Here is a 12518-nt window from a genome sequence, read left to right as displayed (position 1 = left end):
GAAACCAGAGGGCAAAGGAGCCTGGGTGTTGTGGTCCATAAAAATCAGCCTCTAAGAACAGAGAAATACAGAGAATGGACCTTGAGGGACAGAGAAATACCAGAATATGAGAAATCAAAGCATTTTAGAGAGTTGGGATGACTCAAAAACTTTGAACAAAGAGAGAAATGGGGATCCCTGGGTGGCGCAGCGGTTTGGCGCCTGCCTTCGGCCCAGGGCGCGATCCTGGAGACCCGGGATCAAATCCCACGTCGGGCTCCCGGTGCATGGAGCCTGCTTCTCCCTCTGCCTGTGTCTCTGCCTCTCTCTCTCTCTCTCTGTGTGTGTGTGTGTGTGTGAGACTATCATAAATAAATAAAAATTTTTAAAAAATAAAATAAAAAAATAAAACAAAGAGAAATGGAACTGATCCAAATAGATGTGTTAGACCTAGGCTATCCAAAGGTGAAGAGAATGATTAAAACATAACACAGTTGAGAAGGGCAGAATCTGTGATCTATTTATGTAATTAGGATAAAGAGAGTGATCTAGAAACAAAGGCATAAGAAGGAATGAGGAGGGTCTGATCAGTAATCTTAAGTTGTGGATATATTTGAATAGTGTTTCTTATTGCCAACTTTTCACGTGACTTTAACACAACTGTACGACATCTAAAACCTGTTACTGACTGCAAGTATTTTAAATAAATATACTCCAAGGAATGAAAAGTGGTAGTGATTGTAGCAGGATCTGTGGAGTATAGGTCAAAAAAATAGCTATACTCTGTTGCAGAACTAGTCAGCTGCTAAAAACAAAACAAAAAAACCCAACCAAGATGTCAGAGAAAAAACATATATGGAAACAAAGGGGGAAAAGACCAGATCTCTGGTAAGATACCTAAAATTCATTCAAATCCAGAATATGCATGTTGCTCTCTAATTTACCTACCTATAGTTGTCAAGCATACCAAAAAAAGTTATTTGTGTTCTGATATTAATACTAGAAACTGGGATCCCTGGGTGGCACAGCGGTTTGGTGCCTGCCTTTGGCCCAGGGCGTGATCCTGGAGACCCGGGATCAAATCCCACATCAGGCTCCCGGTGCATGGAGCCTGCTTCTCCCTCTGCCTGTGTCTCTGCCTCTCTCTCTCTCTCTCTGTGACTATCATAAATAAATAAAAATTTGAAAAAAAAAATACTAGAAACTATTATCTATCTTTCATGAAGGCAACATTTGAAAACAGTCATATTAATTACTGTGATTTTATGGAAAGATTAGATTTAGTTTTCGGATGTTCATTGACACACTTCAAACATCTTTTCCTACATTTATTTATACTTATATCACTCTGTATTAGACATGTTCCTGAAAAAATGCCGCCAAGATAAGAAGTGCTGTGTGTTAACATTTCATTGACTTATATTAGGAGCCTATTCCCTAGAGGGAAAAATCATTTTATGGTGCAATATATCATAAAACCACATGGAGGTTCAGAGAAAAAATCTGTCCCTATTATGACCTCCTGGGAGACTTTATTAGAAAAGTTGGTGTGGGTCCCTAAGGCCGCTGTTGGTTCTGGATCACTCTGCAGTCATGTTTCCTTCCTGACTCAGCAACTGTAGAACTTGGTCAAACTTGCAGCAGTTAAACCGCCATTGCCCTCTTTTGTCTCACTGCAAACCCCATGTCCAGAGTCACTATTAAGCAAAGGATTGAGGGGCAACATTAAGGGACTTCTAAATTCTGTACTTTGATGGATAACCTGCATCAAATTTATTCTTTTCATTTCAAAGCTCTACGATTAAAATTACATGGTAATGTAATTAAGTTAATTGGTGTAATTAATGTTATCTTTCAAAGAAAACCAACTTATTTTGATGAAGATTATAGAATCATATTATAAGTTATACTTCCTAGTGTGTTCAGGAAGTGAAGTATGTGAAAATCACATGCTTGATGCAGAACACCATGAAATATCTACACCTTAAACTCAAAATAATTTTGTCAAATTTTATCCTAACTTATACATGGATCTTACATGGAAAGTAAATAGCAGGTGCAAAGGGTTTATGTAAAATTTATAGAAAAAAATTCGGCACTGAGTATTCTACCCATTTTCATTTTCTTTATATATTTAAAGAAGATTGTAATCCATTTTTAGCAGAATACCTCTTTCAGCAAATGCAATCCCAGTGCACACTAGAAGCAGAATATTAACATTTACACTTAAATTAGGAGTAAATATGTTGAATATATACTGCATAATGACATCCTAATAACTAAAATCAACAGTAAGTTACATGTTAAATTCTTATTAGTATCCCTACCATGGTTGATTTAAATGCCCTAAATTTTTAATTGAGGTAATGGACTAAGTAAAGATAAATTTTAATAAAGTTCTTACTTTTCTAAACTTAAAGATTTTTTCCGCCTCTTTCAGAGAGAAGCAGCAACCATTACACATGCTCAGGCTTAAAGCAGCAATTTTATCCTGAGATTTACTTTTGTCTGCTTTCTCTTCAGTCTAGATTTCAATAATTTTGGGAATATGACAGTCAACAAAATGTACTAATCAAATATTCAATTTGTAATGTATACTATTATCCCAGGACTTTACAAACCTGAAATTTTATATTAGAAGATTTAGGAGAACAATATTTCCTGTGCATATTTAAAACATAGAAGTGAGTTAATCACTTGGGGAAAACCATTATGGAGACACTAAAATCAACATCAATTAATTTCAAAATAAGGCAAGATATAAATGACCCTAATCAGCCTTCATATCCATGATTTCAACTGTTCCTAACAACTAATGTGATGAAGGCAGATAAACAATCACTTTCTATTGGAAAGATCAAGAATATTAATTTGAGAAATATTTCCCTGAGCAAGTACTATGTAACTAGGCACTCCACTAGGTGATGGGGGTACAGAAAAAATCCAGGCCAAGCTAACTAAACCAGTAACCATTCAAATAAGGAAGACAATGACTACCTACTTGTCCCTTTGTTTCTTTGATTTTAAGGTGAAGACGAACGTTGAACGAAGCTTAGTTAGGGAGGTATGGGACAAACGGTTCAGAAAGAGAAAAGGACATGATTAATAGTTCCTAAGTTCAGGAATAGGTAGTGTGTGCTAAGTACAAAGTTGTTTTGTTTTGCTTTCCCGGACTGGAAATTAGGGTACCTGTAAAAGAGTTGTGTGGTGGTGGTGGTGGTGGGGGAACTGCTGGATTCAGAAGGCAACTGAAGAACACCGTACAGCTTTTAGAAGGCAGGAAAAAATTACCACCCGAACCAAGCGAAACAGGGACATGGTTCTGGTTCTGACATACACAATTTGTTAACAGGGAATAATTAAGGAAATTGAGGACTGAATGTACTCGTCAAGAGTAATGAGTCTAGTTTCAGCACTGAGGATGAGTAGATGTATAGCCATAATGTATAGCAAAGAATATTTACAGTCACATTTCATGCCCTAATAAATAATGCATTCACTTCTCAAAATGCCAAAGAAAATGTGGAAGGGAGAATTTCATCTATATTCAGGATTAAACTTTCTAATTTTAAATTACCAGGCTTCAAATGTAAATTTATTTCAGTTGAAAGGTTTGGAGAGATTATTAATGGATCTTCTAAAATTCTGGAGTTTTAAAGGATGATTTTAACACCATAATCTTTGCCATAGGTATGGCAAAAATCATAGACGTAAACGTGTTGAGTGAGCACCTACTACGTGACAGCACCGTGCTGGTAATGCCGTACGTCACTTTTCAGTATCCTCCATCTCTTTCTCAGTAACTTTCACATGCCTCATTTACAACTTGAAATACAGCTCATTTTGTTCCATGAAGCTGCTACCAAAGACATTTCCCCATCTGAACGGGGAAAAACGTGGGGGATGGGGGGAGGAAGGGAAGCTAAATCCTACCGGACACCGAGAACTTGACTTTTTCGGGATTTGGAGTGTTAACGTCTATGGTATTTCGGAAATCTTCTAACTTGTACAAAGTCAGGGGCTGGAGATAAGATCAACAATCCATCCGTTTCAGAGGCCACATCTGTCAGCCCCGGTTTCTCGCCGTCAGATCCTGGCCCCGTCCGCTCCGAGGGGGGCAGGGCACGGGGCGGGGGCGGCCGAGGTGACAGCAGGTGAGAGCCCCAAGCGCAGGAGGAAGTGAGACCGCGGCCGGGTGCGTATTATTCATTCCGCTTTACCGCCGCTGTCGCCGGCAAGCGGAATTGCTCGCCTGTCTTTCGGTGCAGCTCGAGCTCTATCTGCCCGAAGTCCCTTCCCACCCTGGTTCGCTCGGGGGGGGGGGAACCGAGCGTCCGCGTAAGGAGGGGAGTCCGCGTACGGGTCAGGGTCCGGTAGCCTCCCTCGTGACGCCGCGAGCCCTCGCCGGGCCCCCCGCACCTGCCCTCCCGCTGCCCCCGGGGACCACCCGGGGGCCTGGGGCACAACCCGCTCCCGCGCCCCACCGTGCGCTGAGCGAGCACTCGCTGCGTGGGCGCGGAGCCCAGCCTTGACCGAGCGGGGGGACCGCGTCCTGAAGGGATCAGCCAGACCCGTCCGCACCTCAGGCGGCCGCGGCGGGTGTGGCCAGTCCGGAGGGGCAGCGCCACTGAGCCTCCTACTTTACCTTTCTCACTCGGACCGCCCGCCACCCTTCTGACCGCGTCCCCACAGCCTCCCAACGCTCCCTCCCCGGTCCCCCAACACCTGAAGGAAACTTTTCCCTCTCCCCTCCATTCAAACTCAGCTGCTTCTACGGTCGCCGCAAACCGTCCTCTCCTAGCAACAAGGTTCCGGCCGTAGAGCGAGCGGCTCTAGGTGTTAGGAAGGTGATGTCGTAAAGCCGCGAGTGTCGTAAACCAGGTGCGGTGGGGAGGGGGGAGGGGTGGAGGCGGAGGGGTGGGGGGAAGGGGGAGGGAGGGGGAGGAGGTGACTCGAGCATTTAGACACAAGCGAGAGGATCATGGCGGATGGCCCCAGGTGTAAGCGCAGAAAGCAGGCGAACCCGCGGCGCAATAACGGTGAGTGGCGGAGGGGACCGGGGAGCGGCGGAGTCAGGGGGAGCCGGGCAGCCGGGGCGCCCCCGAGGGCGAGGGGGGCGAGCCGGGCTGGGGGCGGCCGGGGCAGGGACGGGCAAAGTGGAGTGGGAAAGTAGAAAGTAGTGCTCTGTGCCCCCCTCCGCCGCCGCCGCTGCCGGAGCCGCGCCGCGGCCGCTCGCTCTCCCTGAACCGTTATGTCTCTTACCTGGTCTCTCTCCGCCTAGCGGCTCCTGCCGCCCCTGCCGCCGCCTGGACCGTTAGCCGCCGCATCCCCGGCGCAGGGCGGGCGGCCGGGACGCGGCCGCCACTTTTCTGGTCCCGGGTGGAGCGGCTGTTGCTTCTTTTCGCACTTTTCCCCACTCTTCGCCCCTCGGCGCCTCCCCTCTCCCCCTCCTCTCAGCCCCCTCCGCGTTATTCTCCCTCGGCGCGGAGGCCCTCGGGAGCCGCGGAACAAACTTGTGGCCGGTGCTGCCCTTGCAGAGTGGCTTCCGCGCGCCCGGCCCCGGCCGGCGGCGTCGCTCGGGCCCCCGGCTCGGGCCGGGCCGGGCTGCGGGCGCGCGGAGGGCGGGCGGCGGGCGGCGGGCGGCGGGCGGCGGCGGCGGCGGCGGCGGGCTGCGTGTCGTCCGTGCGCGCGTGTGCGCGGGCGCCGGCGGGGCGCGCGGCGGGCGGGCGGACGGGCGGGCGGACGGGCAGACGGGCGGACGGGGTTCGGCCGGCGGCGGTAAAGTTGTGACCGGCCGGCGAGGCGCGCAGGCGGACGGGTCCCTAAAGCGCCCCTCCTCCCCGCGCCTCCGGCCCCCGTGTCCCCGGCCCGGGCCCGGCCCCCGGAGCCGAGCCCCGCGGGGGAGCTGGCGGGCGGCGGGGCGGCCGGGGCGCGAGCGGGCACCTACTTGCCGCCGTGGGAGCCGCGTGGATGGCGGCGGGCGTGCTTGTGGACTTGTTACCTGGTCTTGGGGGCCGGGAAGCACCACAGACAGATCCCCGACCCCGGGGGACACTCCTGCCCCGCGCCGGGACGGGGCTCCGTGCGAACGCCTCGCTGTTCTCTTTCGGTTTTTGGGGAAGTTGTTACCTGGGCCGGACGCGCGGAGCGCTGAAGCCGGATAATGGAGCTGGGATGGCGCTCGGTCTCGGGTGGAAGGAGGGTGGGGGAGGGGCGGACGGACCGACGGACGCGCGGGTCCGCTGCCCTCGCTGCGGCTGCGGGGATTATCGATGGGCGCCGCGGTGCCGGGGCCGCACGCACCCCTCGGCCTGACTTCGGACTTAAAAAGAAATGAGAGACAGCGATACGGACGGCAAGAGAGAGCGAGACCCGAACATGTGGTGGTTGTTGCACAGTCGCCTTGTCCAGTTTGGGGAGACGTTGTAAGTTGATTCTATTTCTGCTTATCTCGGGGCGATTCTGTGCTTTCCCTCCGTCTCGTGCGGCAGCGACATGTCTGCTGGCTGGTATTGTCTGGACGGTTCCTGTGGCGAGCGGGGCGAGACCGGGGGGCGCGGGGGCGCGGGGCGCGGGGGCGCGGGCGAGGTCCTCGCCGCCCGGTACCTGTTTGTATAATATGGGCGGCACCGGCCCGCCGCTGGCCGCGCCGAGGCTATATAAGGAATTACACGCGCATGTCGGACCCGGGGGCTCCTAAGGCTGCCCACGGGATTTTTTAAACGAGTTTTTAACTGTAGGGAAATTAATGCGCCTATGATGGGATCGCTGTTTCTTCCAGAAAATGAGGAAATACGTGTTTCAGTACAAACTCTCTCGCACTCCCCCCGCCCCACCCCACCCCCGCTCCTGGGCTGCTTTCCTCCCTCCGCTCTGGGATGCGAAACGCGAGGTTTTGTAACCTTTCCTGGCAATTTTAGATTTTTGTGTGGGATTTCCTGTCTAGAAGCAGATACGAAGATTTTAAGCTGTTTCAAGATGTTTCCTTCCAATCGTAAAAATATTTTTGATGTATTTGAGCCGACATTAAAATCACTGCGTTGGTGAATGATTTTAGTTCTTCAAATAAACGTTTGCATTTTAAAGACGTCTGTTAATGATGACTGATAACTAATATTTGGTATCGTCATTGTGGAGAGATGACTTGTTACAGCAAGGAGCGGAGCATAGGCTATTGCAATTTTAATTTCCTGTTTTAGCGTCAAATAGTGTGCTATATTGAGCTGTTGCCACTGTTGCTGATGTGGCTTTATGAAAGGTAAGTTGGTTCGGAAAGGGCTGCTGGTTTTGGTTTTGTTTTTTTTTTTTTTTTTTTTTTTACCTTATTTAAAATGTTCATCGCCGGAGAAAGGGGCTTTTCTTGTTGCTGACGACATGTGTGTGACATGTGAGTCTGAACCACCCAGCGTCTGTGCAGCTGCTGTAAACATGTTTACCTGAACAGGAAAGAATGGATTTTTCTCCTAAAGATCCCGTGATATGAATATTACACTCATAAGGCATATCAACAGATGACTTAAGGGGGAAAAAAGCTATCCTGAAAGGTACTTGAAATCAACAGGAAAAGAGGTTCTCGATCGCTGCAGCAAATGGCAACTTGTGCAGGTAGAAAAAAGATGGTGTTTAGTTTTCTCCTGCATGTATGTCAGCCCCCTCCTGTCTGCTGCTTTCATTCTCAAGGGAGGGATTTATTTACCATGCTTGCTGTCAGTGTTTTTCCTTTGTGTTTAATATTAGAAAAACAGATTTGGGCTATTTAGCACAAAATGTCTTGTCTGCAGTCTGCATTACTCACAGAAAACAAAAGGTGTTTAAGATAGCACCATACTACTACAGGTATCTTCCATTTTCATCACTTTTGGCTCTGTCCTTGTATTTCTTTTTGTTCTCAAATGCATTTCATCCATTGCCGGTGATTACAGCCATGCTATTTGATTAAACCTTATAATTTGCAAATTAAAAATGAAGTTATATGCCATTGTGTCGTGAAACCTCAGAATAGGTGCTGGTTAAATATTTCTTAGCAACGCAGTCAGATTTAAGTTGCAGTTGTTTTTTGGAGAGAATTGCATGAAAGATGTTAACTCTTAAATCTTTTTAATGAGGGAATAAATGATGTGTACAGTGGGCAACAGTCCCAGGGATACTTTATGTTGTTATTTATATGTAAATAATTTTTTGTTCATTTAAAAATAAGATATGCAGATTTTACTGCTAAGCCTCCAGTAAAACATTTTAATTTCCCTTCTGGAATATATCTTCGAAGTAGGATATTAATAGGAGAATCAAGTAATGTAACTTAACAGGGGTAAACCAGTTGAGCAAGGTTTGACCAAGCATCAAACCTTAGGTGGTAACTTTATGGTGATGATGTTAGTTATCTATAAAGGAGTGGCATTAGAATTGCGTAAAATTGATTTTTACCATTTGTAATGTAATGCTTTGTTGTATTTTAAAAATATGTCTTCTAATTTTCCACTTCACTCTGTGTGTGGTTTTCATATGTATGTATATATACATTTGGGATGGGGGGCAGGGAGAGAAATGTGCTCTAGCTGCTAATGACCACATGCTGATTAATTTACTTTAGATAGAATAGCAGGTACGTATTTTTCTGTCATTTGCACCATTTCCACTTGCTGTCATTGGAAGCCGCCAGTAGAGGATGCTAACAAAAGTGATTATTGGTGTAGCAGCACCATAAGTCTATCTCCTGTTGATTGGGACCTCTACATTAATAGGGACCTTTGGTGTAATTTTGGGTCTTAGTGTTACTGAAAACTAGCCCTGGGAAAATTAGGCATAAGCGTTTTCTAGTCTGCTAAGATAGAAAGAAGTAGGAATGTTTTAACTTGAACAGTTTTATAAATTTGAGCTTTTTAAATACCGAGGTTAATATTTCTATCAATTTAGTCGTATTTTAGTCCAGTTGTATTATTGTTTTTTTTTAAGTTTGGTTTTATGTTATATTTGGAAAATAACATGTATTTATTTAGCGTATTTACTATACTTTTAAACCTTTTTATTTTTGTAAGATTCCCTAAAAACATAGATCTTAGATGTTAAAAGATGTAACATCTATGGTTAAGAAAGGTTGCAATTAATTGATTGTTAATACTAATTATTTTTCCATAACTTAAACTATACATGGATTGGGCAGACAACTTCTAAATAAGGTGTTAACCAGCAGTCACTCAGATGGTAGTGATTTTTAGATTTTATCTTTTCCTTTCCCTTCTAGTTAAGAATCAGAAGTAGGTAGAGTGGGATCCCTGGGTGGCGCAGCGGTTTAGCGCCTGCCTTTGGCCCAGGGCGCGATCCTAGAGACCTGGGATCGAATCCCACATCGGGCTCCTGGTGCATGGAGCCTGCTTCTCACCTCCGCCTGTGTCTCTGCCTCTCTCTCTCTGTCTCTGTGTGACTATCATAAATAAATAAAAATTAAAAAAAAGAAGTAGGTAGAGTATAAGTTTTACATTTATCAGTTGTAAATTAAGAAATATAATTTTGCTTTAGTGTTTTAAATGCAGCAAAAAATGTCTGTAGTTTGATAATTATTGTATGTTTGTATTCAGGAATTCTTTTCAAACAACTGTAAATTGGCATAACTTTCAATATATATAACTGCATGAGACTTAATGTATTTAGTAATATCTTTTTGGTGTGTGTTCATACAATTACACTAATTTAAGTGTAAACTTTTGGAAGGCTTTTGTTAGGTCAAATGTTACACGTATTTATTTCCCTAATTATTTTTAATGGTGTTTCTATAAATATACCAACAGCAATCTCATAATGCAATAGTAGTACTGTTTATCTTGAATTAAAGTAGGAATTACCTGAATTATCAGGTAAGCCTGTGTGAATTTCTCATTTTAGGGTGTCATGGTTTTTCGAGAGAGAAAGAGAAAGAGAGTGTGTGTATAAATATAGTTTTACATTTCCTGACAGATGTTTCTTGAATTTGGTGTTCACCTAATTCCTAGAGCTCGGTAGTAAATAGGTGATTCACTTACTACTTTTATGAACTGAAGAAGTTTACCACAAAGCCATAACATACATGATTGTGGCATGGAGCAAAACATAAAGCGTCTTATAAATTGAAAGCATCAGTCATTTGTTAAGATGAGCCTTAGGTAAAAGAATATGGAATATTTTGTTCTTACTTTTTTCTTTCTCTAATTAATAGTATTTTTGAAAGTCTATGCCCTCTGTTTGCAGTTGTAGTTGCACTGAATCATGTGAGAAGTGAGAAAGTTCAATAACATTGGGAATGATACCTTAAAAATAACAATTATTTCTCATAATTGTGATTTTTTTTTCTTTTTTTGCTTTCCCCTGTATAAATTACTTGTAAGCATGTGATTAGAGCCATATGTAAACACAGATGCAACATCATGTGGAATTATATTGTTAACCGCTCTCAACTACCTGTATTGAATTGTAGTAGAGGAGAAGATGTTGGAAGAAGATGTGCATTAAATATGTAAAACTGCAATGAAAGGTTAGAGGACTTGATGAAATTGTAGAATAACATTTGGTATTGGAAAAGGTTTCTTAATGTTTGTGGCATGATCACTAATTTATGGCGAAATATCTGTTCCTAATAGAGCTAGAAACTAGAATAAAAGTGATAGTTGTTAAAAGAAAATTTTATAAATCATAAACTAGAAAAGTACCTTGGTTAGGAAATAAAATATTTTCAAAAAACACTTTTTAGAAGGCTATATTTTATACATATTACTTGTAAAATATTAAACTAGATGTGAGTTGAAAGAAGATTAATGGGTCTACACCTAACAGAACAAGTTTTTAGTAACCCTGGTTAAAATGTAATCTATCCCATAGGTATTACTTTAGGAAATAATCTTTCCTTTGGATGGTATAGTATTTTCAGAACTGTTTTCCTAAAGGCAGCATGCTTAGGATATCAATTTTAACTAATGAAAGTTTTCAGTGTGTGTGTGAGCAGGTCTAGATTTTTAACATTCATGCAGGTGGGCTATGCTGCTGGTTAATATGGAACTGGTTGCTTGAAAATATGGCAATATTCTATAACACTTAAATGTAAAAGTGTTCTCTAATAAGTAAAATCTCCCTTACAATTGTTTTCAGAGAAAAAAATTAATATTTAGAATTCGCTTTGTTAATTTTGTTAAAACCTCTTTTGAAGTATATCATTTAGGTGTCGGTAAATTGGAAAAGATGCCAAAAGGTGGAGCAAAAACAACCAAGTTTAAGTCTACACATGTATTCTAGCTGTGAAATGTTACTAGATTGCTCATTCTCCCAGAAGTTATTTTTATCTCATTTATTTCTTCAAACATCTTTCTGTTATTTAATACGTGCCTACTATATTTATAGAGATTGCATGTATCTGTCCATATAGACAATTCCCCTCATAATTAACTTTACATATTTATTGAGATTTGATACATGGAGTTTGAGTATAACTATGGCTGTTGGTAGGAGCCATACCTTACGGTATGGCAGCCTGGGAACAACTTCGTCATCTCTTCTGCAGTAACAACTACATCTGTGCTGGAATTATTAGTAACAGATGTTTTGTGACCTCTTAATTCCCATTCCCCACCCCTCTTTCCCATCCGTATTTAAAATTAAATGTGAATGGGAGATAAATACCAGAATGATGTCAATTCCTCATGTTTGTTGTTGTATTCTAAGAAATTTCAAGTCTTCTCTTTTCCCCTTTAAAATATAATTTCAGATTTTATGTATTTGAAATTTGGAATAACTATCTTAATTTTGGTTTTTAGTTATTTTTAATATTCTGATTTTAATTTTCTTTTTATAACATGTGATACTATTATTTTTTAGATATCTCAGTTACTATTCATGGTCACCAACTTATGGTATATTCTGATTTTCCTTATTCTTAAGGTCTTTTCCCACATTTAATCCTCATTTCTAATTGAATGCTTGGTTATTTGTTAAATGCTCAGAGTGTGACTAGTTTGTTAATTAAAGATTCATTTTTCTTTTGGAATTTTACATGTTTAATATAGAAGGGGTCTTTAGAGATCTCATTTTTTTTTTTTTTTTAATCTGAAAACTGATACAGATAAGCTGAAGTTTAGGGCCTTCAAGTAGAAATTCCATGAGAGACTTTAACTTAGGTTTTAGAAGAGGTAATAGTGACATGTGGTAAATCTTTCAGGGAGTAGATTGTCTGAACTTGGGCTGAAATACTCTGCCATAGATACTTGAAAAGGCTGTGAAAATCACTGTATTTCTTCAGTGTTTTCTTCTTTCTAACTTAAAAAGCTAAGTTGCTATTCACTTCTATTGCTACATCTCTTTTCTAAATCTCTTTTTATTTGTTTTGTTTGTTTCTGTTACTGTTTTGGTGGGGGTAGCGGTAAACAGTTGGGGAGAGAGAAAATAATTCTATATGAATAAATATTAATTAGGAAAATGAATGAAATAATGTTGGAGCTGGAGAGATTTGGAGAATCATTCAAATTTATTTTTTCAGGTAAGCAAACATTCAGGGAGGTAAATGACTTTGCCAGGTTCCT

The 12518-nt window shown here is 42.8% G+C and overlaps 2 protein-coding genes across 9 annotated transcripts in view; one reads left to right on the top strand and one right to left on the bottom strand.

The window, feature by feature from the left end:
* ZNF438 (zinc finger protein 438) overlaps positions 1–5503 on the bottom strand; it is a 402160-nt gene extending 396657 nt beyond the window's left edge. The window contains exon 1 of the mRNA XM_049100160.1: positions 5242–5503. The gene's annotated coding sequence lies outside the window, so the exon portion shown is untranslated. The remainder of the gene's footprint in view (positions 1–5241) is intronic.
* ZEB1 (zinc finger E-box binding homeobox 1) overlaps positions 4897–12518 on the top strand; it is a 181462-nt gene continuing 173840 nt past the window's right edge. For 4 of the 8 annotated variants that reach the window (XM_025464060.3, XM_049100153.1, XM_049100152.1 and 1 more), the window contains exon 1: positions 6201–6404. Coding sequence is in view for 2 of the 8 variants with exons in the window: in XM_025464057.3 (XP_025319842.1) it covers positions 4961–5018 (58 nt within the window). In the remaining 6 variants the exon portion in view is untranslated. Of the gene's footprint in view, positions 5019–6200; positions 6405–12518 lie in introns of those variants that run through there. The other 4 variants (XM_025464057.3, XM_025464056.3, XM_025464059.2 and 1 more) reach the window with 3 other exon arrangements.

This window comes from Canis lupus, chromosome 2 (genome assembly GCF_003254725.2).
Source record: "Canis lupus dingo isolate Sandy chromosome 2, ASM325472v2, whole genome shotgun sequence".
Taxonomy (NCBI): domain Eukaryota; kingdom Metazoa; phylum Chordata; class Mammalia; order Carnivora; family Canidae; genus Canis; species Canis lupus.
The sequence above is the reverse complement of the archived record's forward strand: the minus strand, read 5'-3'. Positions and strand labels throughout refer to the sequence as shown.